This window comes from Taudactylus pleione, unplaced genomic scaffold, assembly GCF_031769625.1.
Source record: "Taudactylus pleione unplaced genomic scaffold, aTauple2 ptg000376l, whole genome shotgun sequence".
NCBI classification, from domain to species: domain Eukaryota; kingdom Metazoa; phylum Chordata; class Amphibia; order Anura; family Myobatrachidae; genus Taudactylus; species Taudactylus pleione.
Genome location: NW_028284777.1, coordinates 4,659,159 through 4,684,009, shown reverse-complemented (window position 1 = coordinate 4,684,009; position 24,851 = coordinate 4,659,159). Strand labels below are relative to the sequence as shown.

Here is a 24,851-nt window from a genome sequence, read left to right as displayed (position 1 = left end):
GAACTTCTGCAATGTTGACAACTTTTTATTGTGTTTCAGTAAACAATGCTCTCTGAATAATAGGAATGAATAAAAAGTTGCAAATATTTATTATAAAAATATTGTTTACTGAATGATTTTCAGCTTACTGTCTTTTTTTATTATTTCATATTTAATATTACTTATATTAATAAATAATTTATGATGATCAAAAGCAAAAATTAATTCCTCACTTTGATACTACATTTATTTTTCATATTCTAGGGATTCGGTAATCAAGTGGATGTGTCATATATTGCCAAACATTACAACATGAGCAAAAGCAAAGTTGACAACCAGTTCTACAGTGTGGAAGTAGGAGACTCGACCTTCACAGTTCTGAAACGCTATCAGAATCTCAAGCCCATAGGCTCTGGGGCTCAGGGAATAGTATGGTAGGTAAATGCATTGCTTTACTGCACAAAATCTATACACATCATAAAATGTGATGGGGACACAAATTGAAAGGTGGTTACAGAATGCCGATTGCGTGTATGGGATTATACAGGGCTATAATGAGTAAGAAAACCATTAGTGGCAGTGTTGCCCTAATGTTAAGTAGTTTCTAATTTGAGATATTACCCATATATTTTTTAAATTGGATTTTATTAATTAATTTTATATAGAAAAATACAATCCAAAGTAGAATAGAGCGGTTCGGGTTTGCTTGGATCTAACTGCCAAGTTCGGATCTCAGAACAAGCCAAAACTGTCATCTTTCACAGGCAAAACATTATCTTTGTCTGTGACAGATGACGTTTTGCCTCGTTCTGAGATCCGAACTTGTCGGGAACATCCGAGCTAAAACTGAACTGCTCATCTCTAATCCAAAGCCATACGTCTAGATCAAACATACACACATATCACACCTGCACACCTGCAGATCACCTCACCTAGATTTTAAATGTACAAATAAAACTATTAAAGGGGTACACTCGTGTCATTTTAAATGTAAAGCTCTGTTTCTTAACCTTGGTACAGCTATAAAATTTAAGGAAGAGTTTTCTAATTTATTGATTCTTAATCACTTGGCCTCATATATGAAGCACCAGTAAACCAATTTGTTTGCACCTACAGCATGTGCCTTAATGGCCAGCTCATTGTGGAGCAGCCACTTCAAACTACTTGAGCACCTTGATGCGTGCAGTGGGGATACGTTTAGGAAGCCGGCGGCCGCAATCCCGACCGCCGGCTTCCCGAATCCCGAATAAATGACAGGCGTCTAAAATCTAGATGCCTGTCATTTTCCCGACGCCGGGAGACAGGCGCGGGGGGGGGGGAGGGTTAGGTTTAGGGTACTCGGGGGAATTAGGCACCCCCCCGGGAGGGTTAGGCTAGGGGGAGGGTGGGCTAGGGTTAGGCACCCCTGGGGGGGACTTAGGGTTAGGCACCCCCCGGGGGACTTAGGTTTAGGCGTGGGGAAGGGGGGGTTAGGGTTAGGCACTTAGAGGGGGCAGATTAGGGTTAGGCACTTGGGGGGGAGGTAAGGGTTAGGCACCCCTAAGGAGGGTTAGGGGGGTTGGTTAGGTTAGTTTATTTTTACCTTAGGAACGATCGTGATTTCCAGCGCTGTCGGGCTTCCGCTGCCGGGCTCTGCTGTTTTGTCGGGCTGCCGCAGCCGGGAATCGAACTGCCGGTCATGCGGCAGCCGGGATCCCATACCGAATGCGTGCGTGCAGAGTCAGAACAATCTTTACAGCTGCATTATAAACATCACTATTAAGTGCACCCTCCTATCACTTTAGTAACACCCCTTTCACTTTAATAAAGTGCGTAATTTTCCTTCTCAGTTTAAACTTATTTATATTTATGCAGTTTCTGAGAGTGGGAGCAATCAGAACTGTCTTTATTACAGTACATGTGTCACTTTTGTGTGTGAACTTTTTACACATTGCATAGAAAAATAAGCTTCTCCATACTTTTAAAGAGACTCAATCTGTGTACTTGTAACTTTGGCGTTTGATCTTGGAGCACTTATCCAGTCTGATCATTTTCAATGTTATCTAAAGTGTGTTCTCAGATAATTGAGTTTCATGAAAAGATTAAAAGTAAAAACAAAAGGTAGTCATAAAAAGTTGGTAAAAAACAATAAATGTGCTAATTATAGCAATAAGAGAGGCATGCAATCTCAGAGGCTTTGATGTCCCAGTAGGACATCAAAGGGTCTCTGAGCTTCTCAGTGGGCAAAATGTGCTAAGAACCCTGGGTTAGCTTCAATATTACAGGTTGTCCATAAGCTATACTAAAAGCCAGCCCCAGACTGGTTTTCCTGGGGGTGCAACAAACACATTGTATCCCCCTCCTAGAGCCTAATAACAAGTGTTTTGTGGAGTATTATATTAATTTAATCTGTATTTGAAAATGATATATGTATGCTTTATTTTATCTTTATTCTTTTGGTATAAAGGGCATGGTTCTCAGGGACCTTAGGGCGGCAACATTGCCAATTATACATTTTTTTGATAATTACCCCAGCCGCTCCACAGCCCAGAAAAGTTGTGAAGAATGTGGAAATAAAAAAGACACCATGCTTAATACATATTAGTCTGTATTAGTGTACACAAAGAACCAAATAGTTCAAGGGAAATAAAAAGGACAATTGCCTCTAATCTTAATAAAGTTTGTCATTGTCAGGGTCGCCATCGGGGGGGAGGGACTGCCGTCACTGGAGTCCTGGGCCCGGACACTTGGACAGAAAGGGGGGCCACCCACTCCTACCGGCGCCCGGTACTACCCTCTTCAATTAAAAGTGACAGGGTGGAGCCCACTCCTACGGGCGTCGCTGGCTAATACGCTAGCGCAATAAAAGTGGGTGACGACGTGGCCAGCTTTTACCGCCGCCCACTCCACCTCCAACTGCTGCGGCTGTGCAATAAAGTATTCTTTGATTTTTTTCGAGGACCGGTGTACGTGACGTCATGATGCCGCGCCGCTGAAAGAGAGAGGAGCTGCGGCACATGAGGAACAGCCAGAACAGAGGAAGGAGGTGACCTGCATGTCATGCAGATGTGGGGGCCTGCTAAGGCTGTAGAGTAGAGACGAGAGGCAAAGTAGGGCTGGAGAGACAGAAGGGGACTGGCTGGCGGTAGGGAGACACCCTAGGGCTGGAGAAAAAGAAGAGTGCCAGCTGGGTTAGGGAGGCTGGAGAGATTTTACAAATAAAAAAATTGTATTTGTACCTGCCTATTTTGTCAGTCCCAGAACCCACAATTTCTGATGACAGCCCTGCTCAGGGTAATACTTGTACAACAGGAAAAAAAAAGTACTCTTGTGTGGGGCACGCTTGTCGTAAGGATGACAAGATCTAAAACATAACTTTTAATAAAATGTTAGTAAAAATGATGAACAAGGGGTGGGATACATCCAGTGTGTCACAAAACTGGGACTTAGACATACTTACCCTGTATTAAGGTGGGTGAATCTGTTTCAGAGCGCTGTCATTGTACTTCTAAGGGTCATGGGTGCAGCCGTTTTGATTCTTATCAGGTGAGCCCGTTTGTACACAGTTACTATTTGTCTTCTGAACTCACATGAATGCCTCCTCCTATCCCTTGCAAGAGCACCCTATTTAAGGCTACATCTGCCCCTAGCATGTTGTCGGAACAATGTGGTTCAATACTCCATTTTGAGCTGTGTGCTCACACACCAGTATGTATTTGGTATCCTCGATCCAATGCCTGAACCTGTGCTGCTCCCTGCTTTAATTCCTGCAAGCCGCTGTTTCTGAGTCTGCTTCTTGCACTCTGCAGTCCTGCACTGTGACCAGTCTCCAGTCTGCACCTTCACCAGCCTGTGTTCAAGCTGCTGCTCTCGCTTGATCCCATTCCGGTTCTATTGCTGTTACCTCCAGTCCCAGTCCGGTTCAAGCCTTTTTGTCCAGTCCAGTTATATTTCTGTTACCTCCGGTCCCGATCCGGTTCAGTCTACATTACTTTGCCTGTGACTTCCATTCCGGTTCCAGTCTAGCCCAAGCCTGTGTGTTAAAGTCTGGTTCCAGTTTGTGCAGTAGTTTGAAGGATCCTGTCTATCATAGACCATCCTAGTGCCAATTCTTCAGCTTGCAGTGATCCTGACTGCAAGCAAGTCCTCTGAATACAACTCTCCTGCTTATTGCAGGTTCAAGTGTACTTTACTTGTATTGCAACATTGCAGCTGTTAACCTGGAATTGGGACTCTCTACTCACCATTGGTACCACTATCAATGGTGGCTATTGCTCTGAGGGTCCTCTCTTTGAGTGTTAGGGTTCGTGCTGAGCCTCTGCATCAGTGTTTATTCTGGTTGCTGGGGACTGGGTACTGGATCTAGGGTGAGGGTCTAAGCTCCAGTCACCCAGCTCTAGTAATCGGTTTGCAGCTCTACTAGCAGATTCCAGATGGGCTACCGATTACCTGTATTACTCACTGCTCTGTTCCCTGAGTTCCACTCAATTGGTTCCAGGGGCAGACAGGGAGCCTTCCAGGGTTCACTAACCTCTCTGAAGGCGCCAGGCAATTACTACTTGGGTCATTCCCATGAGTAGACTCCTGATACAACCTTCTCCATTAACAAGGGTAATCATCATATGTTTGAAGTATATAATAAGTCCATACATGAAAGGCAAAATCTAAAAACAGATAAAACTCACAATAACGAAATTATAAAAAGTAATACTATTGATTCAGTGAGCTTTTTCGGCACAGGAAAGCGCATAGAGGACCCAAATGGTCAATAATCCTATAAACAAATGTAGGACACACACACACACACACACACTGATATATAAACCATATATCATAGATTTTTATACAGTATATATTCTGTAATGATTTATGGTAACATAGTATCAATCGCAGCCCACATATCATAGATGTGCAATGTCCCAGATATAACAAAATTCACTTTAAAGACAGAAACAAATAATTGAAAACAAGAAATAGGAGAAATTACTCCCAATGTCAAAACATAGTGTTGTCTAATATATACAGAAACAAATGTATAGAGGAAAACGTTCAAAGACACATAAAAATATAAAAATCAAGAATGTTGCATTTATCAGTGAGAATATTTAATAATTTGTAATTTTTTTATTATGTTTTGGTTTAGTTTTATCTTTTTAAAGCCTTACACATTTTTATCATAAGATACTGCAATTTAAATATAACAATATATCCGATGCAACTTTTTGTGACACATCTTTGGTGAGTAATAAGGTCTGATGCATTTATTATATTTATGTTTCATCCAGGGTCGGATTATCCCACAGGGGTACGGGGGAAATCCCCGGTGGGCCCCATTGCCTGAGACCCCACCCCTCCTCTAGGAGTCAGCTTTCAGACTGTGCACTCAAATTATACTTTGTTACTCTTAGTTACCTGGACCTCTGATGAACATGAATGATTGGTTCACTTCTGTAGAGACTACACCAAGGTTCGCCCTTTCTGCCAATCAAAGTGGGAGGTTACAACACAACCCTGTCCCCTTCTCTTGTCAGTTGTGGGCTTTAACATAATGAACAAAGTTCCTGCCAGTGATTGAGTGATTGGAATGGCATTGTAGCTCTGCATTCATTCACTAACCTACAATTGAGTCATCACAGTAGTAAGAGCTTGGACAGTTGACACCTGTAATAGATCAAATGTTGTTCTCATTTAGACACAGGCCGTTCAGTACGAGGGTCCCCTATCACATGTGCAGTGCATTAATGTAGTATCTGTAGATAAGATCACTATTATGTGCTTAATTATTATACCTATTTTACATACAGTGCATTCCAGGACTATGGTGTATTTACTACAGTGCATTGCTGTTATCAGTCTGGTACATTATCATGCATGCACTATCAGTATTTACTATACATATATTTCTAAAAGAGCCCAGACTATGCACTTTCTAATGGTTAGTCAAGCCTCTGTGGTGGCTGACCACATTTCCTCTGTGGTGGCTGGTCACACCACTTAAGAATGGGCCCCTATCACTGCATTTCCCTGGTGGGATTTTAATGCGCCAGCCCGACACTGGTGCCATCAGCATATAAAAATACGGGAGACAGCTCTTATGCCATATAGCTCATCTGCATTAATGAGTGAGAGGCCTTTCCTTTTTATCAAGTGTGTCATTCACACATCCCCTGTAAGTTGGCTGTGAAACAACCCACCTACAATTACCTTACATAGTGCTGTAGAAGTTCTAAAATTCCACATTCCTAGTCTGGGGCTTTGAAGGTAGATCCCATTCTCTACAGGCTGCAGTTTAGGGCACCCATTGACGCCATCCATATTCTCATTTCCTGGGTTGCCAGGAATGCCAGTTCTCTTCAGCATGGGGCATGCTGTTTTTTGGGGTGTTTCCCTTTCCCCCATAGAAGTACCTGCCCTGAACTGACCAGCCTGGTGTGGTTATTCACTGTGGCAGGATGACACCACAACACACATGGGGGTTTATTTCTGAAGTAAATATTGGGCATAAACACAAACAGAATAAACCCCTTGGTGTCTTCCTGTTGTATTGGAGAAAAGGGGGGAGGGTACACTGTGTGTTTGTTAAATCAGCTATATATATATTGTATGGGATGTAGTCAAGAGACCGGCGGCCGTGAGGTCGTCGGTCTCTTTGCCGACACTGAAACCCCCGACAAGGGAGTTCAGCTAGACGTTGGTAAATACAGACGCCTATCTTAATCTTGATGCCGGAATCCAGGAGGACGCATGCCTGGATGAGGTAAGTCTGGGGCGCCCGTCCTTTTAGCCACGGAGGGGAGGGTTAGGTATAGGGCAGTTAGTGGGGTTAGCGTTACGTTTTGGGGGAGGGGAGGTTAGGATTAGGGACCCTAGGGGGGAGGGTTGGGGTCAGGCATCACTGGGAGGGTTAGGTTTAGGCACTAAGGGGAGAGGGTTAGGGTTAGGCATGAAAGAGGGGGACTTAGGTTCAAGAACTAACGGGGAGGGTTAAGGTGTGGGATGGGGCAGGTTAGGGTTAGACTACAAGAAGCAAGGGGGGGAGGGTAAGTACCGACTCCTGTTGGGATACCAACCATCAGGATGCTGCTGTCAGTATTGTGACAGGAGGCATCCCGATAGCCGGCATTACATACCGATTCCATTTTGTATTACACATTGCAATGTATTTTGTCTCATTGATAGTGCATAACGAGATCACATCTCCACAAACTCTAAGCTGGTGCAGAATTACCTTTTTTTGGATAAGCATTTGTAATGCATGCCAAGAAGAGAACAAAGAAAAACACTGTCTCATCCTTTTTTCTCATTACAGTAAACTTGCTGTACATAATGGATCAGCCATTTTGCCCTCTGCAAATTCCTGTGATGCGCCTAGTTTTGCAGATCAGTGCAGAAATTAGATATCAATTAGCAGAACATTGTTATTGAACTGGGGTGAAGTGAAGAGGGCACTTTTTTGGAGCATTCCTTGCTGTGTAGAAGTGCCCTTGGTTCTTTCCACTCTTCAAAATCTAGAAGTTCATATCTAAAAGCGCAATGCTCATTAAAAAGAAAAATTCAAATGCATAAATATACAAAGTGCCACATTTAATAAATCTCTGCTGATGTCCCCTCTCTAATTAAGCCAAAGATTCGGGTTAAACCAAGCAGTATTTTAGGATATAAATAGAAAACACTCAATGAAAGGGATTGTTATAATGTGGTTCAAGATTAGATCTATTTACATTTTCTAGGCAAATTGAAAACTTAAGTTTAAGAAAATCCAAACAGTTTTGACCATGCTTGAACCAAGCTTGTTTGACTATGTAGGACCTATAGGGATTCCAATCCCAGAGCCCAGATGTTTTTGAATCTCAAAAATACCTGGGACTATAATCGTTAAATCCCAGGTATTACAGTATTCTAATCACACTGTGGATTAGGCCAGGGACAGTGGGATAATATTTACCTTCTCAGTTCCAGTCGCATTATATGGTTCTCTCAGTCTCATTCAGCAGCTCGTTGAATAGATGGAGTCCGACAATGCAGTTGCTCTCAGTGACTGATAGGCTGGGAGTGCACCCCACAGTGACATCATCTCTGCACGGCATGCTTTCAGTCAGTCAGTGATTTAGAGCAGCCCCATTACAGGACACCAGCCCTTCTACTACAGCTGGGTCTGGGAAAGGACCAGACAATGCTCCCACCAATGACAGAAGCCCATTCTCAGCACTTCAATTGAATAAGGTAAGTGAAAGGGGAGAGGTAGAGGAGGGAGAGGGATGTAAGGCGGAAAAGGGAGAATGACATCAGGAGTGGAAGAGAGAGAAGGATACCGTGGGGGGAGGATATCAGATGGCACAGAGGGGAGAAGGATAGCATTGCGCTCAGGAGGGGGGAGATGGATGGCAGAGAGAACAGGAGGGGATGATGGATGGCAGAGAGGACAGGAGGGGGGAGATGGATGGCAGAGAGAACAGGAGGGGATGATGGATGGCAGAGAGGACAGGAGGGGGAAGATGGATGGCAGAGAGGACAGGTAGGGAAGATGACTGGCAGAGAGGACAGGAGGGGGAGATGGACAACAATGAGATCAGGATGTGGGTGATGGATAGCAGAGAGGACAGGAGTGGAGATGAATAGCAGAGAGGACGGGGGGGATAGATGGCAGTGAAGAGAAGAAATTAAAATAAATTTAAAAACAATGGGCCTGATTCAGACCCACTCGCGAGCGGCTGTCCGCTCGCAAGTGGGTCAATGGTGTGCACTGAGCATGCGCACGACGGAGGGAGCTCCGTCGTGCGCGAGACGCGACGAGCGTAGGACTTTCCTTCGCTCGTTGTGTCTGATCAAAGGGGGCGTGCTGTCGATGTTGATTGACAGCACGCCCCCTTTGGTGGGCGTGCTGGGGGCGTGCCTCCCAGATGGGGGCGTTCCCAAGGGAACGCCTACCGTCAGAAGCCAGCCCACTGACATCACTAGTGATGTCAGTGGGAGTGATTTTGGCTCTGATAGAGCCAAAATCACTCCAGGGCTTGTGGTCGAAAAACCCGACCACAGGCTTCTGGTCGCACTGGCGATGGTCGCGATGGTCAAGACCATCGTGACCATCATCCTGCACGCTCGTATGTGCTGTGGGTGGTGACCCACAGCTTTACGAGCGTCCAGGAGGACGCTCCATTTTTATGGAGGACGGCCCTCATTCAGAGCGAGCGCTCTGCTCAGAGCGTCCGGCTCTGAATGAGGGCCAATGATTTTACTACCCCTTTTGCCCTTAATCCCAATCTTGAGATTAATCCCGGGATCCTGAGATTGGATCCCGATAATCCCAAAATCCTGCTGGGATTACAAAATGATTTAGGGATTGGAATCACTAGCAAGTTAATTTGCACATTATGAGCCCCTTAGATTTAAAATAAAAACATTTTAGCATTTTTTAGTTGCGAACAATGGGCCTGATTCAGCACGGATCGCAAGTCTGCAATCGCACGCACCCGCTCGCTGTGAAAATATGCAAATGAATGCGATCGCAGTACTATAAGAAGACACCCCCCAGTTTATAAAGCTGCCCACTTCCAATTATATACATCCACAAATCAGCGAAAACATCGAGTAACGCTGGACCCATACGCATAGCTGTTGTTGTGCTTGGCATGCCTCACTACCTGCGAAGCTTGCTGTCTCAATGTAGAGCTCTGGCTGCTTATGCCGTTGCTGGGGCTTAATTATGCACGCCCCTGTAACGGCGTTTAAAAGCACAGTCACGCCTTTGTTTCTTTGACCACCCCCCCTCTCCACCCCCAAACGGCACTTGCTGTCACTCATTTCCTTGTGTCTATGCATATCCGCTGCGGTCGCATTTGCGATCATAGCAGCTGGTTCGCGCACGCAAACTGCGGTGCATACACATGTACAGAACGCAAACATCAACCGGGTGCATGCAAACGCAGACCTGCGACCCAAGCTCAATAAGACCCAATGAACCTTAAGTGTGATCAGTGAAGTATGAACACAGTATTGTTTACAGTTCGAATTATTATTAGTTTTTTTAATACTCTTGTTATATAAAATTATTAATGAAATACTCTTCAAGAATAAATATTTTAAAACAGTAATTTCAACATGAACAAGAAACACAAGTCACAAATTTTAAGCCACAAATTTAAATACAATTTTAATTATGAATTATACGATCATGTTTGTGGCCATAAAGCAGGTATAATTTAATTGAAAGATGAGTGATTTATATACAAAATTATGAAATGTATCCACTTTGCATTTACCCAGAAGACACTGTATTATTACACAAATAGGTGCTCATTCAGAGTTGCATGCAAGTCTGTTTCGCAGCTGAACCTTGCAATCTTGGGTCTTGGAATTTTTTGTGCTGCACATGCTCCGTAGCCGAGCATCTCAGCCTTATCTCTTTCTACTGCTGAGTAAGTGTAACTGTGTGGAAGGTTGGCGTTCTCAAAGATGAGCGTTTGCAGGTGGATACGGGCGGTGATGCAACATACAGATGTGTCCACATACTTCTAGCCGGGATGCAATCGGGAAACCGGCTGTCTTAAACCCGACAGCCGGCTTCCCGATTCCTTAATCCCGGCATCGGTTATCCAGACACCTGTCAGTTTCTCGACGCTGGGAGACCGGTACCCGGCATCCCGATCGAAGGGATGCCAGGCGCCACGAGTGGACAGCCACGGGGGGGAGGGTTAGGTTTAGGGCACCCGGGGGGGACTTAGGGTTAGGCACCCCCCCAGGAGGTTTAGGGTTAGGCTAGGGGGAGGGAGGGTTAGGGTTAGGCACCCCCGGGGGGGATTTAGGGTTAAGCACCCCCCCGGGGGACTTAAGTTTAGGCAGCGGGGAAGGTGGGTTAGGGTTAGGCACTTAGAGGGGGGATTAGGTTTAGGCACTTGGGGGGGAGCTTAGGGTTAGGCACCCCTAAGGAGGGTTAGGGGGTTAGGTTAGTTTACCTTTAGGTCAATCGGGATTTCCAGGGCTGTCGGGCTTCCGTTGCCGGGAACTCTACTTTTGTCGGCCTGCCGCTGCCGGGATGCGAACTGCTGGCCACAGGGCCGGTGGTATTTCATACCAATCCCATCTAGCCTCCTTACGTGTTAAACAGCCCTTCTAGTTCGGCCATGCCATGGCGCGTTGAGCTTCTTTTCTTGCAACTTTTTCCCTTCAAACGTGTCTTAACGCAAAGTGATACAGAGGTGACGCACAAGCAGCTTCTGTTGATTAACATGATATGCAGCATGCCTATATTCTGTGTGCGCCGGGGTATATCTGCATGCGAAATGCTACGTTACAGTGACACAGCCGCTGACACTGTAATGTAGCATTTCGCATGCAGATACACCCGCCATCGCACATAGAATATAGGCATGCTGGGTGTCATGTTAATCAGCAGAAGCTGCTTGTGCGTCACCTCTGTGTGTGGCCTCACCGCCCATATCCACCTGCAAACGCTCACATTTGAAGGGAAAAGGTCACACAAAAAGACGCTCAGCACTACTGAGATGCACGGCGCTGACGCGTTCTGTGTAATGCGACTTGTAGCGCACGGAGGATAGATGTATGTGGACATATCTGTAGATTTAGCATAGGAGTACTGAGTACAAGCAGAGACCCGTATTTATATCTGAGTATGTGATGCGGCTGCATCTGGGTCCAACTTTCTGCAAATCAGCCCTATGATGTGTACAATGCCAAGTTTATTTATTGTTTATTTACAAATCCATTGTAAAGTAAATGCAAAACAGAGAGACTGTCTTCTTGCCTGTAGTCACTTGGCTTTCCCATCCAACAGAATTCATTGTTAATATGCCCTGGAACTTCAAATGCATACTCACATTCAGCATATGAATAATGTCACAATGAATTTGGGATTCTAGTAACATAGTGAAAATTTTCTTTATCAGTATCAGTGTCGGGGCAGTTTAATTTTATCTTAACTTAAGCACAACTGAATTTTAAGAACGTTGTATTCTTCATTCTTTTACATAAAGATCTTGAACAACAAGAATAATACACTATTCATTAGTTCTGAAATAGAATAAAATGAAATCATTAATATGAAAACTTTTACTGAAATGTTAATTGCTAAATGATGGGGTTTTCTTAGGGACATCTATTTAATTAAGCTAGAAAACTTAAAGATAATGTAAACATCGTACTGAAAAATGTGGGTGGTCAGAACAATCAGAAATCATGACGACATTGGATTGTAACATCTCAGCTGTATTATATTCACTATCCCGCTAGTGAAGTTGCCTATGGTATTTTTGTCTTCTTCCGTATCAAAGTTTCCGCAGGGAATTTTTAATTGGAAAATTGAATTTGATGGATTGCTATAAAGAGTTACTTGATCAACTCTATTATTTGTTTATTTATTAACAGTTATATCGCGCACATGTATTCTGCAGTACTTTACGGAGAATATTTGGCCATTCACATCAATATAGATTGTAAGCTCCTACCCCAGTGGAGCTTACAATCTATATTATTTAAATATATAATAATGAAAACACTATGGTATACAACAGTGTGCTACTTATTTACATTTTCAGTATTTAGGTGTAATTAATTATAAGAGCAAGCAATCAGTTTGAAATATGATACTTTATTGCTTTGGGAAATTGTAATCATCACACCATTCATTGAATTATTATGAATGTTATTAAAAAAACCTCACCTAAACCCATACTTGCTGACTCTCCCACAATTACCCCCCTCCACCCCCCCCCCCCCACACACACACACACACTTCACAGACGAAAGTGGACGGTCCCCGCACCGTTCACCATACTGCCGCCACAATCCCTGCAGTGCTGACCTCTATGTCTAAACCTCAATGTTTCCTATCATCTGCATGCCATGAATCTTTCCTGTTGAATTATATTTTCTATTTTTTTTTTAAATACGGTGGGCCCTGGTTCTGAGTTGGGAGCAAAGTATAAAAGAGCAAGTAACTTGCACCTTGGTAAACCATGTTGCACTGCAGGTGGGGAGATGTAAAATGTGCAGAGAGATTAGATTTGGGATGGGGGTGACCAAACTCAAATATAAATTGCAGTGTAAATCTGAAGCTGTCCAGTATTTGTGGGCTACATACAGAAGCGGCCAGTATTTACCCTGCATGCAAAAAAATTTTATAGTTTGTCCTGGTGCAAAGTTGCTTCTGGTCCAATCATTAGCAGCTTATTATAGATTTCAGAATTTACAATTTTCATTAAAAAACAAAAAAAACAGTTAAGAAGAATATTTACAGTATAGGCTAGTGGCAGTGTTGTACAATTGCCATTTTTCTGATGGCTAGTATAGATTTAAGTGAATAACCTACCTTTTGTAGTCAGTTATATACATACTTGCCTACTTCCCTAGAATGTCTGGGATACTCCTGAATTCAGAAAGCTCGTCTGGACTCCCTGGAAAGAAGACCAACCTGCAGAGACATGTTCACTTCCCACTGAAATGGGTAGTTTGGGGACTTGATGCTGCGATTTGAGGTTCATTACGCTATGTGATGCTATGTGAGTGTTAGTAATTGTATATACCACTTGGACTTCCAATCCAGTAATATCCCAGAGGGCAGGCATGCAGTGTTGGCAGGTACAGTTGTATGTTTAATGTTGGCAAATAGGATTAGTGAAATGGTGGGATAAATCTGTAATCTAGAATGTATTTAAAATGTATTAGATAATTAGAGTTAAATGGTGGGTATATAATATTCAGTATCACTGAATATCCAAAAATGGATGGTTGATACTTGATAGCCTCTATTGGTATGGTATTGACTCTATTTTGGTTTTATTATCAAATATTTGTAATGCTGTGTTTATGATGCTATATACTTTTTGAGTTTTAAGTTTGTAAATAAACCACTAATCAGCAAACAAAAGGTGTCCATTAATAACCACAAATTATTAAGACATGCAACACATTTTATTTTAAACAAATGCACTTATGTGTATATATCATCCATATACAGAAGTACGCTTATATTCTGCTTTTGTGTACTGCCACCAGAAAATAGGTGTGCACCTACTTTTGCTGAATGTACATGGAGGACAGTGGGCTTGATTCAGAGATGTACGTTAATCTGATGATTAACGTACATCTCTGATATTGAGGAGAACCAGTCTTGTGATCTAATTCGCAGAACCCCCCAAGCCGCTTGTAATGCAGCATCTTTTGGGGGGTGGTGCGATGGGCATGCCTGGTCATCGTTCCCGGTAACGGGGGCATGTTGCCTCCTTTTTCCGGGTGGGACGATGCCTGGCCTCTTAAGTGATCAGCACCTGGTCAGGCTGTGGGAAGTTTCAGCTCCTGCAGTCGGACCAAAAGAAAAACCATCTCGACCATCAGTCGCGATGATTGTGATGGTGACCCAGCCTGTGACGTCGGTCGCAGTGCTGGGATCGCAAATGCAGTAAGGACGTGTCTGACACCTCCTTCTGCATTTGCATCTGAGATGGATGGAATTGCACAGCCGCTTGTGTGCGGATCTGCAAATCTGTCAATCTCTGAATCAGGTCCAGTGTACAAAAGTCACTTCAGAGTTTAGTCTATTATTACTTTAGTATCACTTTGTTCAATTAGACTGTTAGATTTATCTCCTAAAATGCTGTTGCCTTGAATCTCATTTATGTATTAAATGAATCCTGAGTACTAAGGGTCTGATTCATGTCTGAGCGCAAATGACATCGCTGCTATCTCTCATGGATCGCAATAGCGAAAATATGCTAATTACTCCAAAGTCTTCCTGAGCATAGGGACGCCTACTGCTGCCTCCCCCAAACACTGATTACCTGTCAGTCACTTTGGAAAGGATGTGTGCAAAATTGCTGCATATGCCCTTTCCGGCTACTTGTGTGAAACATCGACTTTACGCCCGGGCAGGAATCAGGGCCTTAATATGCCCTAATTTATGTGTTTGCTAATATTACATGGATAATTATGCATACATCAAATATGCCTATTTGATACAAATGCTGCCCAAAAGTATAGAACTAGTCCCAGTGTAACACCCCCAATTTGATGGGATGTTAGTGAGTGGACTATACCTGCTGTTCTTCTGGAACCTGCTTGGGCATGGATCAGTGCAGTTCCTCTTTTAGGCTCCTCCTATCACAGCAGAGAGACAGGAGATCCCCCAGAACCCAGTACAGTAATTACACACTTTGAAAGTGATGTTAGTTTTATTGTGCAGGAGCACTTTGTCACACTGGTAGTGAATAAGTTTGAACATCCAAGAATCATTCAATAACCATTACATAGTAACTAGAATTGTCTTCAAACACTCATTAATGCATACTATAGTCATCACAGTAATATATTACAATACTTGCTTCTCGTTTACTAACTGATAAATAAGTACTTTAAACTCAACTAGCAAATAAACTTTCTATGCATGACAATATGTCCCACAAATAAGTCTTTCAGTATATAGCATTATTTGCAAATTATCAATATAGAGCACAATTCTCCTATTCGTCCTGCGCAGGCTGTCGTTGGTGCACATGTGGTGTAAGGAGACTGAAGGAATTGTCATATACTGAGATGTAAGCACACTGTAATCCTCCTTACTTGAGAGAATGTTCAAGTGATCCCATGTTGGCAATTTAACTTGTGAAATTTCAACTACACAGAGTGGTAATGGGGCAGTATCTCCATGTACTATAGGGGACCAATGCTATATCATCACTGAGTGCTGTTTTGGAACAAAGCAGAGTGCTGGGGTTCAGATCTCACCACAGAAATGTTGCACTTATTACATATGGCTGGACTAGATCTATCTGGGCTGTCTTTCACAGGCTGGGGATCACTGTGTCTCTCTCCTGGCTTACCCCAGGTACTGGCAGTGCAGCTCCCCGGTCTGTCCCTTTGCAAGGTGTCCCAGCTCAAAGCCTCCTCACTCAGCTGTTCATAACTACAGACCATGTTCCTGCAGCTCTCTCACCCTGCCATTTTCCTGCTGCTGCCAGCCTCTATCACCTAGTTTTACTTTCAGCTCTGCACTGAAGCACACACTGCCCGGTCTCCTGGGTCCGAGAGCCTCTGTTTACTGCACTTCCAGAACATTCCCCAGCACAGGGCAGCATATAAAAGTTCAAGAATTTGGGGGTCCTTATGGGATATCACACCAGTTACTGACACCATCTCTGCACCAGTAAAAAAAATAAAAATAACATTGTTTTTTGGCATAGAGAAAGGACCTTTGACCTCACCTACTGCCCGGGGGAACAACAACATTAATGGTCTCTCTCCTCATCTTGAATATCATTTAAATATTTTGACCAGGAAATGTAAACCTTGTGCTTGTGTTTGGATGCAATACGTTGCATATGCAGCCATCTTGTATTTATCTCAGAATTCACTAATACAGCCATCCCATCAGAATTCACAAACTTTTTCATACCCTGTAGACACTGAAGTGTTGAAATGCAGATCCTCATTTGTGAAAAACGATATGCACATGAAAACAAACAGCATATGTGCATGGCCTCACTCACTCCAGTATCAATTGTTCTAACTGTTTTCTTTGCTATTGCTTAATGCCAGTAATGTACCAAAACTTAGCTATTGCTGGTTGAGTAAAGGGTCATGGATGCTCTCAGTGCGTTGCCAATGCACCCTCTTCTGACAGCTACATTTTCTGAATACATTCAGTATGATTAATGAAGTCTGACGCACCCCTCTGTCCTGCTACATATATTGCTTGCCTTATTATTGTTCTTGAAGATTGGAAACAAACACATTTACATCTCACACAATGAAGCTGACAAGACAGAAAATTGTGTTTATGTCCATCTTGGTATACCTTTCAGAGATATACATTTATAATCCTGATACGTGTTCAAAACCTGTGTTTTTTTTCATGTTGGGATTGAGGGGTCTATTTACTAAGCAGTGTTAGGAGAAGTGAAAAGTGAAGAGTGAAAGTGATAAGGTGCCAGCCAATCAGCTCCCAACTATCATTTTTCAAACACAGCCTGTGAGATGACAGTTGGGAGCTGATTGGCTGGCACCTTATCACTTTCACTCTTCACTTTTCACTTCTCCTAACACTGCTTAGTAAATAGACCCCTGAGCCTCTTATAAATGTACATAAGACCGAGCTTTCATATTTTGGTATCATACACAGACAGGTTTTATCCATTTGCAACTAGTTTGAACTTACATAGGGGCTGATTGATCATTTCCTGCATTTTAAATAGCGGTTTGGATATGATAATATCGACTCAATTTGCAACACAAATTTAGTATTCATCTCTTGCCGGAACATGGGCTCCAATAAAAGCTTGACAAAAGTATTATGGTAAAGGGTTATTTTTATGGGCGAATTAGCTGCCACTTGATCGTCCATCTTCCAAAAAGGATATCACCACAATCCAAAGAAATACGAAATAGCAAACAATGGCCCTCATTCAGAGCCGTACGCTCTGAGCAGAGCGCACGCTCTGAATGAGGGCCGGCCTCCATGAAAATGGAGCGTCCTCCTGGACGCTCGTATAGCTGTGGGTGACCACCCACAGCCTATACGAGCGTGCAGTTTGATGGCCGCGATGGTCTTGACCATCGCGACCATCGAACTGCGAGCCGGAGCCTGCGAGCTCCGGAGTGATTTTGGCTCTATCAGAGCCAAAATCACTCCCACTGACATCACTAGTAATGTCAGTGGGCCTGCTTCTGACGGGAGGCGTTCCCGTGGGAACGCCCCCGTCAGGGAGGCACGCCCCCGGCACGCCTACCAAAGGGGGCGTGCTGTCAATCAACATCGACAGCACGCCCCCTTTGATCAGACACAACGAGCGAAGGACTTTCCTTCGCTCGTCGCGTCTGGCGCATGCGCACGACGGAGCTCCCTCCGTTGTGCACATGCTCAGTCCAGAACATCGACCCACTTGCGAGCGGACAGCCGCTCGCGAGTGGGTCTGAATCAGGCCCAATGTAGGAAGTGACAATTGATGATGCTACTAAAAAATGTGTACATATAAGACAATATTTAATACATCCCTTAATGATGCGATGTCCAGATGGATGGATGTCGAAACTGTTATGATTCTTTCGTTTTCGGAGTTCACTCCATCGATAGTGAAGTAAAAATATTGAAAAGCAACAATGTGTAGTAATTTCTTTCAAATAAACAACAGAATTCTTATTTTTCCCACTGCATATACTGGCGTACCCCACTCACAACAGGATCTGGATATACCTATGCGTCAAGGTATCTTTATAAATAATGCAGTCAATCCCCAATACACAAATAAAGTTTTTTTCAAAAAGGGACTCTGGGTGGGCGTACCCCAACTCACAGTATGTAAACAATATATGTTCTCATCAAGGTATCTTTTTTTTGGGTAGTTCAATATAGCATACCCAAACTCACGCTAGAAATGGAGATAAAGGTTTCTTTATGGGAGTTCCATTACCACATACAGAGTGCGCCCTCTCACATTATAAAGAATAGCCTTCCTACTAGGGATGTCATCTTGCATGGACGAACATCATCATTCCTGGACAAAAGTCCAGGAATGATGATGTTCGTCCATGCAAGGTGACGTTTTGCCTCTTTCTGAGTTCCGTTTTTTTGGAGGGAAAAATCCGAACTCAACGTGCAAACTCGAACCTATCCGAGCCTGCACATCCCTACTTCCTACCTATATATCTGTCTGTTATTACCCAGTTTTGTTCTATTAATGTTTCCAATTGTAAAGCACAACGGAATATGCTGCGCTATATAAGAAACTGTTAATAAATAAATAAATTATTGTAGCGCCATCACCCACTGTGTGATGCCCCAAATTGGATTGCCACTTGGACCCCTGCTCTGGGATCTTCCTGAGTAGGCAAGTAAAGGTATATGCTATAATGTTTGATGCTCTGATTTTTATTTAGATTTAAACCTTCACACTTGAGGAAATACTTAATTTTTAAGTTGTGTTTTAAATAGTTGTGTTTTACCAATAACAATTCTGCCATCATTAAAATTTTTCCTGAATTACTGCTCCAAACATTATTTAGTTTGCTTTTGTCAGATTGATACTTAGACAATAGACAGCACTAAAAGGCAGCATGGTTACTTTATTTAATGTATAGGAAATGACAACAGTAACTGTATTCATATATGTAGAGTGTTACAATACCTTTGTGCTCACGCTAAAGGGGGCATAGCCTTGTGCCCTAAAGGCGTGCCCCCAGGGTTGTGCCATTTTTGGGGGGTGTCCTCGTTCACTTCACACTGCACTTGCCCAGCTCTCTGGAAGAATAAATGTGCAGAAATACATTTCACAAAAGTGAATAAGTTATATTTCCTCTGCACAACTGATATGTTAGTAAGTTACAAGGAGTTAGGGATAGCCATTTGTGGGTTAGCCATTGGTGGTTACCTTCGATGGCATGAAATAAATGATGGTGAACCACCGATGGTTTGCATCCATCGATGGGCATTCCAGCTGCGGGGAATGTCAGGTGGCAGACCAATCAAGGAATGGGTGGGGCTTAACTCTATGCCCACAGCTGCGAGCAAAACAAATCCCTGCCTATCGACCATTGGAGGCAAATCATCAATGGGGGACCCCTACATATTTTGTCCCCCATATTTTTTGAAACTGGACTGGCTCACAGAGCCCGGGGCTGGTTATGCTTTTGGGGGGGAAGCCCATGCCGATTTCTTTCTTAATTTAACACTTTATTTGATTCATTAGAGGCAGAAACATACATGGATCACACTGATCTACGTTTCTGTAATGGGGCATACACACTAGACGATGTGCTGAAAGATATTAACGAAAGATATTGGGTGTACACACTGAACGATAATGTTAATGATATCGTTCAGTGACGTCATCCTGCCACATGCCTGAACATGCACTTTCTGATGATATCGTCAGATTGGCCTGCATATTTGCACGACAGCAAACATCCATAACGACCCGCTGGAGCGTGCATCGTTGGTCATTTGGTACATACACACTGGACGATGTGAGTGATATATATTGTTGAACGATATCGTTATCGTTCATATCGTTCACTTTTATCACCTAGCGTGTATGCCCCATAAGACACACTGCTCAGGAGGTAGTCTATTTAAAACTTCTATATTTAACCGCGTTTGCTTAGATTACACCCATGATTATAATCTCGATTCTTGGTAATTTCCTGTGTTGTATACCTGTCTATGGAAAGTACTGCCGTGTTTAGAGAATGGTGTATTCTTTTCTAATTGTGTTTACGGGTGCAATTTAACTACAGATTCGGCAGTAATCACCTCTGAAAATACACCCGTGTTTGCCATAGTAAATTTCCGTATTTGTAAAAATTACAAACTACACCCGTGATTGCATATTCACACTAACACGATTCTTAGTAAATGTACCCCTTGAAGTTGGTCCTAACTTTTCATGCAGGTGCCTATGTTTTTCAACATGCAAAAATCTTATTTTGTGGGCTCAGTAGTGGCATTAAATCCATATCCTAACTGCACAAATTGCAACTTGAAATAAATGGTGGGCGCTAATATGCGATGCATCTCCCATGTTTTATTAAATAAAAATAAGTGTATGTGCGTACCAGAAATGTTAGTGAAACAGACTTGGCAGTTGTACTGTGCTGTAGTTGTAATGCCAGGATTGCCTCACACCAAGGATGTCTGTTGTTTACTTATTCGGCTAATTACCTCTTCTCGTTATATAGAAGAAGCTGTTGAAGATGTATATATGCCAACATGAGGAAAGGCTTCTAGTGCAGTAATTAAAAATGATTAAAGTAGAATATGTACAAAAGAAAATAAAAAATCATAATAAGACATTAAAAGAGTACAAGAGGACATATTCTGAAACTGGAGGGTGGTAGGTTCAGGGGAAATTGGAGGAAAAATTACTTCACAGAAAGGGTAGTGGACAAGTGGAATAGCCTCCCATCAAAGGTGGTAGAGGCTAGGACAGTAGAACAATTTAAACATGCAAGGGATAGACATAAGGATATCCTTCAGAAGAAGTAAGGATTAATAAGGGTTGAGGTAACAATATGTTTAAAAATGGGGCAGACTAGATGGGTCAAGTGGTTCTGATCTGCCGTCAAATTCTATGCTTCTATGTTTCAAATTCTATATATATCTATACCTACTATACATAATCCCCTTTTAACTTTTGGAAACTGGCAGAATTTATTTATAAATGCACTAAGATTATGGGTGTTTTTCCCCTCTCTGGACATAATGCTGACTGTCATAGTATTTGAGTTCTGGAACATATGGATGGAAAGTGATTTCATATAACACAGGGAAGACAGAACATAATTATTTCTCCCCTATCTGGATCTGCCCTATTTCCAAATTGAATTGCTCAATAATGATAGAAATTAGCACTGTAGCTAAAGCAATTGTAAGAGGAAGTTTATAGGGAGGATAACAAGCACTGTTTTATATTCTGACCTTCCAAGTGATTGTATTAATCTCTGGACCTTGTTCTTTTAATGCACTGAAAAACTACTGTGGCTCTTTGGAGATTTTCTGAATTGTCTTCTTACAAACACAATGCTGGATACTGCAGTTCTCATGGTGCTTCTGTATCTTGTCTTTCAGTGCTGCTTATGATGCTGTGCTTGATAGAAATGTGGCCATTAAGAAACTCAGCCGACCATTTCAAAATCAAACACATGCCAAACGGGCATACAGGGAACTGGTTCTAATGAAGTGTGTAAATCATAAAAATGTAAGTTTTTCTCTCTTTCATTACTCTTTGTGGTTGTTACTTATTGTGATATGTTTTTCCATACATAAAATTGCAATTCAAAACAACTTGTTTGCATTGCATTGTAACACACGTACACGCACATACTCAGTGTGTGTATCTCTCTCTCTCTCTCTCTCTCTCTCACTCTCTCTCTCTCTCTATATATATATATACAGTCAGGTCCATAAATATTGGGACATTGACAGAATTTTCATATTTTGTCCTCTATTCACCACCACAATGGCTTTGAAATGAAACAAACAAGATGTGCTTTAACTGCAGACTTTTAGATTTAATTTGAGGGTAATTACATCCAAATCAGGTGAACGGTGTAGGAATTACAATGGTTTCTATATGTGCCTCCCACTTTTTAAGGGGCCAAAAGTAATGGGACAAACTAAACAATCCTAAATCTAACTTTCACTTTGTAATACTTTGTTGCAAATCCTTTGCAGGCAATTACAGCCTGAAGTCTGGAACGCATAGACATCACCAGACGCTGGGTTTCATCCCTGGTGATGCTCTGCCAGGCCTCTACTGCAAATGTCTTCAGTTCCTGCTTGTTCTTGGGGCATTTTCCCTTCAGTTTTGTCTTCATCAAGTGAAATGCATGCTCAATCGGATTCAGGTCAGGGGATTGACTTGGCCACTGCATAACATTCCACTTTTTAGCCTTAAAAACTCTTTGGTTGCTTTTGCAGTACGCTTCGCGTCATTGTCCATCTGCACTGTGAAGCGCTGTAAAATGAGTTCTGAAGCATTTGACTGAATATAAGCATATAATATTGCCCGAAACACTTCAGAAATCATTCTGCTGCTTTTGTCAGCAGTCACATCATCAATAAATACAAGGGAACCAGTTCCATTGGCAGCCATACATGCCCACACCATGACACTACCACCACCATGCTTCACTTATGAGGTGGTATGTTTTGGATCATGAGCAGTTCCTTTCCTTCTTTTCTTTTCTCTTCCCATCACTCTGGTACAAGTTGATCTTTGTCTCATCTGTCAATAGGATGTTGTTCCAGAACTGTAATGGCTTTTTTAGATGTTGTTTGGCAAACTCTAATCTGGTCTTCCTGTTTTTGTGGCTCACCAATGGTTTGCATCTTGTGATGAACCCTCTATGTTCACTCTTGTGAAGTCTTCTCTTGATTGTTGACTTTGACACATATACATCTACCTCCTGGAGAGTGTTCTTGATTTGGCCAACTGTTGTGAAGGGGTTTTTCTTCACCAGGGAAATAAATCCGCCACAGTTGTTTTCCGTGGTCTTCTGGGTCTTTTGGTGTTGCTGAGCTCTCCGGTGCATTCTTTCTTTTTAAGAATGTTCCAAACAGTTGATTTGGCCACACCTAATGTTTTTGCTATCTCTCTGATGGGTTTGTTTTCATTTTTCAGCCTAATGATGGCTTGCTTCACTGATAGTGACAGCTCTTTGGATCTCATATTGAGAGTTGACAGCAACTGATTCCAAATGCAAATGTTACACCTAGAATCAACTCCAGACCTTTTACCTGCTTAATTGATATTGAAATAATGAGGGAATAGCCCACACCTGTCCATGAAATAGCTTTTGAGTTGATAGTCCCATTACTTTTGGCCCCTTAAAAAGTGGGAGGCACATATTGAAACTGTTTTGGATGTATTTACCCTCAAATTAAATCTGAAAGTCTGCAGTTAAATCACATCTTGTTTGTTTCATTTCAAAACCATTGTGGTGGTGAATAGAGGCCAAAATCTGAAAATTCTGTCAATGTCCCAATATATATGGACCTGACTGTATATATATATATACAATGCAAAGCAAATTTATTGAACACCAATATATGCACTATAAAGGTAAATGTGAAAGTATTTCCTGTGCAGATCAAAATATTGGGTTAAGGGCCTGATTGTGAGTAGCATGCAGTCTGCACGGAATGCCAATGTTCACGTAGATGAGCAATTTGTTTTGCAACTGCACGAAAATACCTGAAAATCTCTATGGCACATTCGTTATACAGAGTGTAACTGAACAATCTACTGTCGACATGTTAAATAAATGTGGACATTTTAACCATGTCAGCATTTATGAATATCTGTATTTTTTGTCAACCTTATGTCCATGTCAACATTCTGACTGTCAACATTCTGACAGGATACCGCACACTGCATGGGCAGCGACTGGGAGGTGGCTAGTAGTGCACACAAAAATGATTCATTCAGTGGTTGTATTATGGGTGTGTCAATGCAAGCAACTGCTTTCCAAGCCTAAACCTAACCCTAAACCTAATCCTTACCCTAAAAACAGCACAAAATAGTAATGTCGACATGTTAAATGTCGACATTTCCATCATGTCAGCATTTGAATGTTGCCATTTTTCTTGTCGACCTTATGTCCATGTTGAAATTCTGACTGTCGACATTCTGACCGGATACAGCACAGCACAGGCATAGGAAGCTATGGTCAGATGAAGAAACTGCACCTGCCATAGGGCTGGTGCAACTGATGGTGGCGTACTGTATGAGGAGACACCAATCAACATTACAGTATGTACTGGGGCTAAAAGTGGGCGACTCAGACCTAGGTCATTCAGCCAAACTAATGTACACCAGGAAAGGAGATTGTAGCGGCATTTGTGTAAACTCGGGATATGGGCGACCACCTATAGACGCTGCTGAGCGTGCGCTTTTGCATGTGACTGAGAATCGGGCCATAAGGCCTCCTTTGTACCTGTACCTAGGGAGTGCCCAATTACATGTTGGCTATCTTGATTTATGTATTTGAAAAATGTTACTTTTCAATATATTGGTATTGCTTATAATCCTAACACTAGTGGAACGTTAAAATATGGATTCAATTTAGATATTTGTTACTGCCTGGACAAGCACATCTTGATATGATATGTAAGCCACAACTCCATACTGTCCTAAAATTAGCGCTTGCACGGTGGCGCCCTTTCTTTAGCGTGTGGATTCGGTCACAGATTAGTCACTTCATCTTGGGGGAGTTATAACAAAGAAGAGGAAGAATATTGTTTTTTTTTTTCATTTATAAAACAATTTGAGTGGTTGAGGAAAATTGTTTTAATGTAAATTATACAAAAATGTCACTATAGTTTTTCTTTGATGTTTTTATGTCACATCGATATATATATAATCTATTAATTTATAAATCTGGACATTGGT

General features: G+C 42.3%; 1 protein-coding gene across 2 annotated transcripts in view; it reads left to right on the top strand.

The window, feature by feature from the left end:
* MAPK10 (mitogen-activated protein kinase 10) overlaps positions 1–24,851 on the top strand; it is a 255,191-nt gene that overhangs the window by 129,636 nt on the left and 100,704 nt on the right. For both annotated transcript variants that reach the window (XM_088445014.1, XM_088445015.1), the window contains exons 3-4: positions 244–413; positions 21,527–21,656. In XM_088445014.1, the coding sequence (XP_088301140.1) occupies positions 244–413; positions 21,527–21,656 (300 nt within the window). The remainder of the gene's footprint in view (positions 1–243; positions 414–21,526; positions 21,657–24,851) is intronic.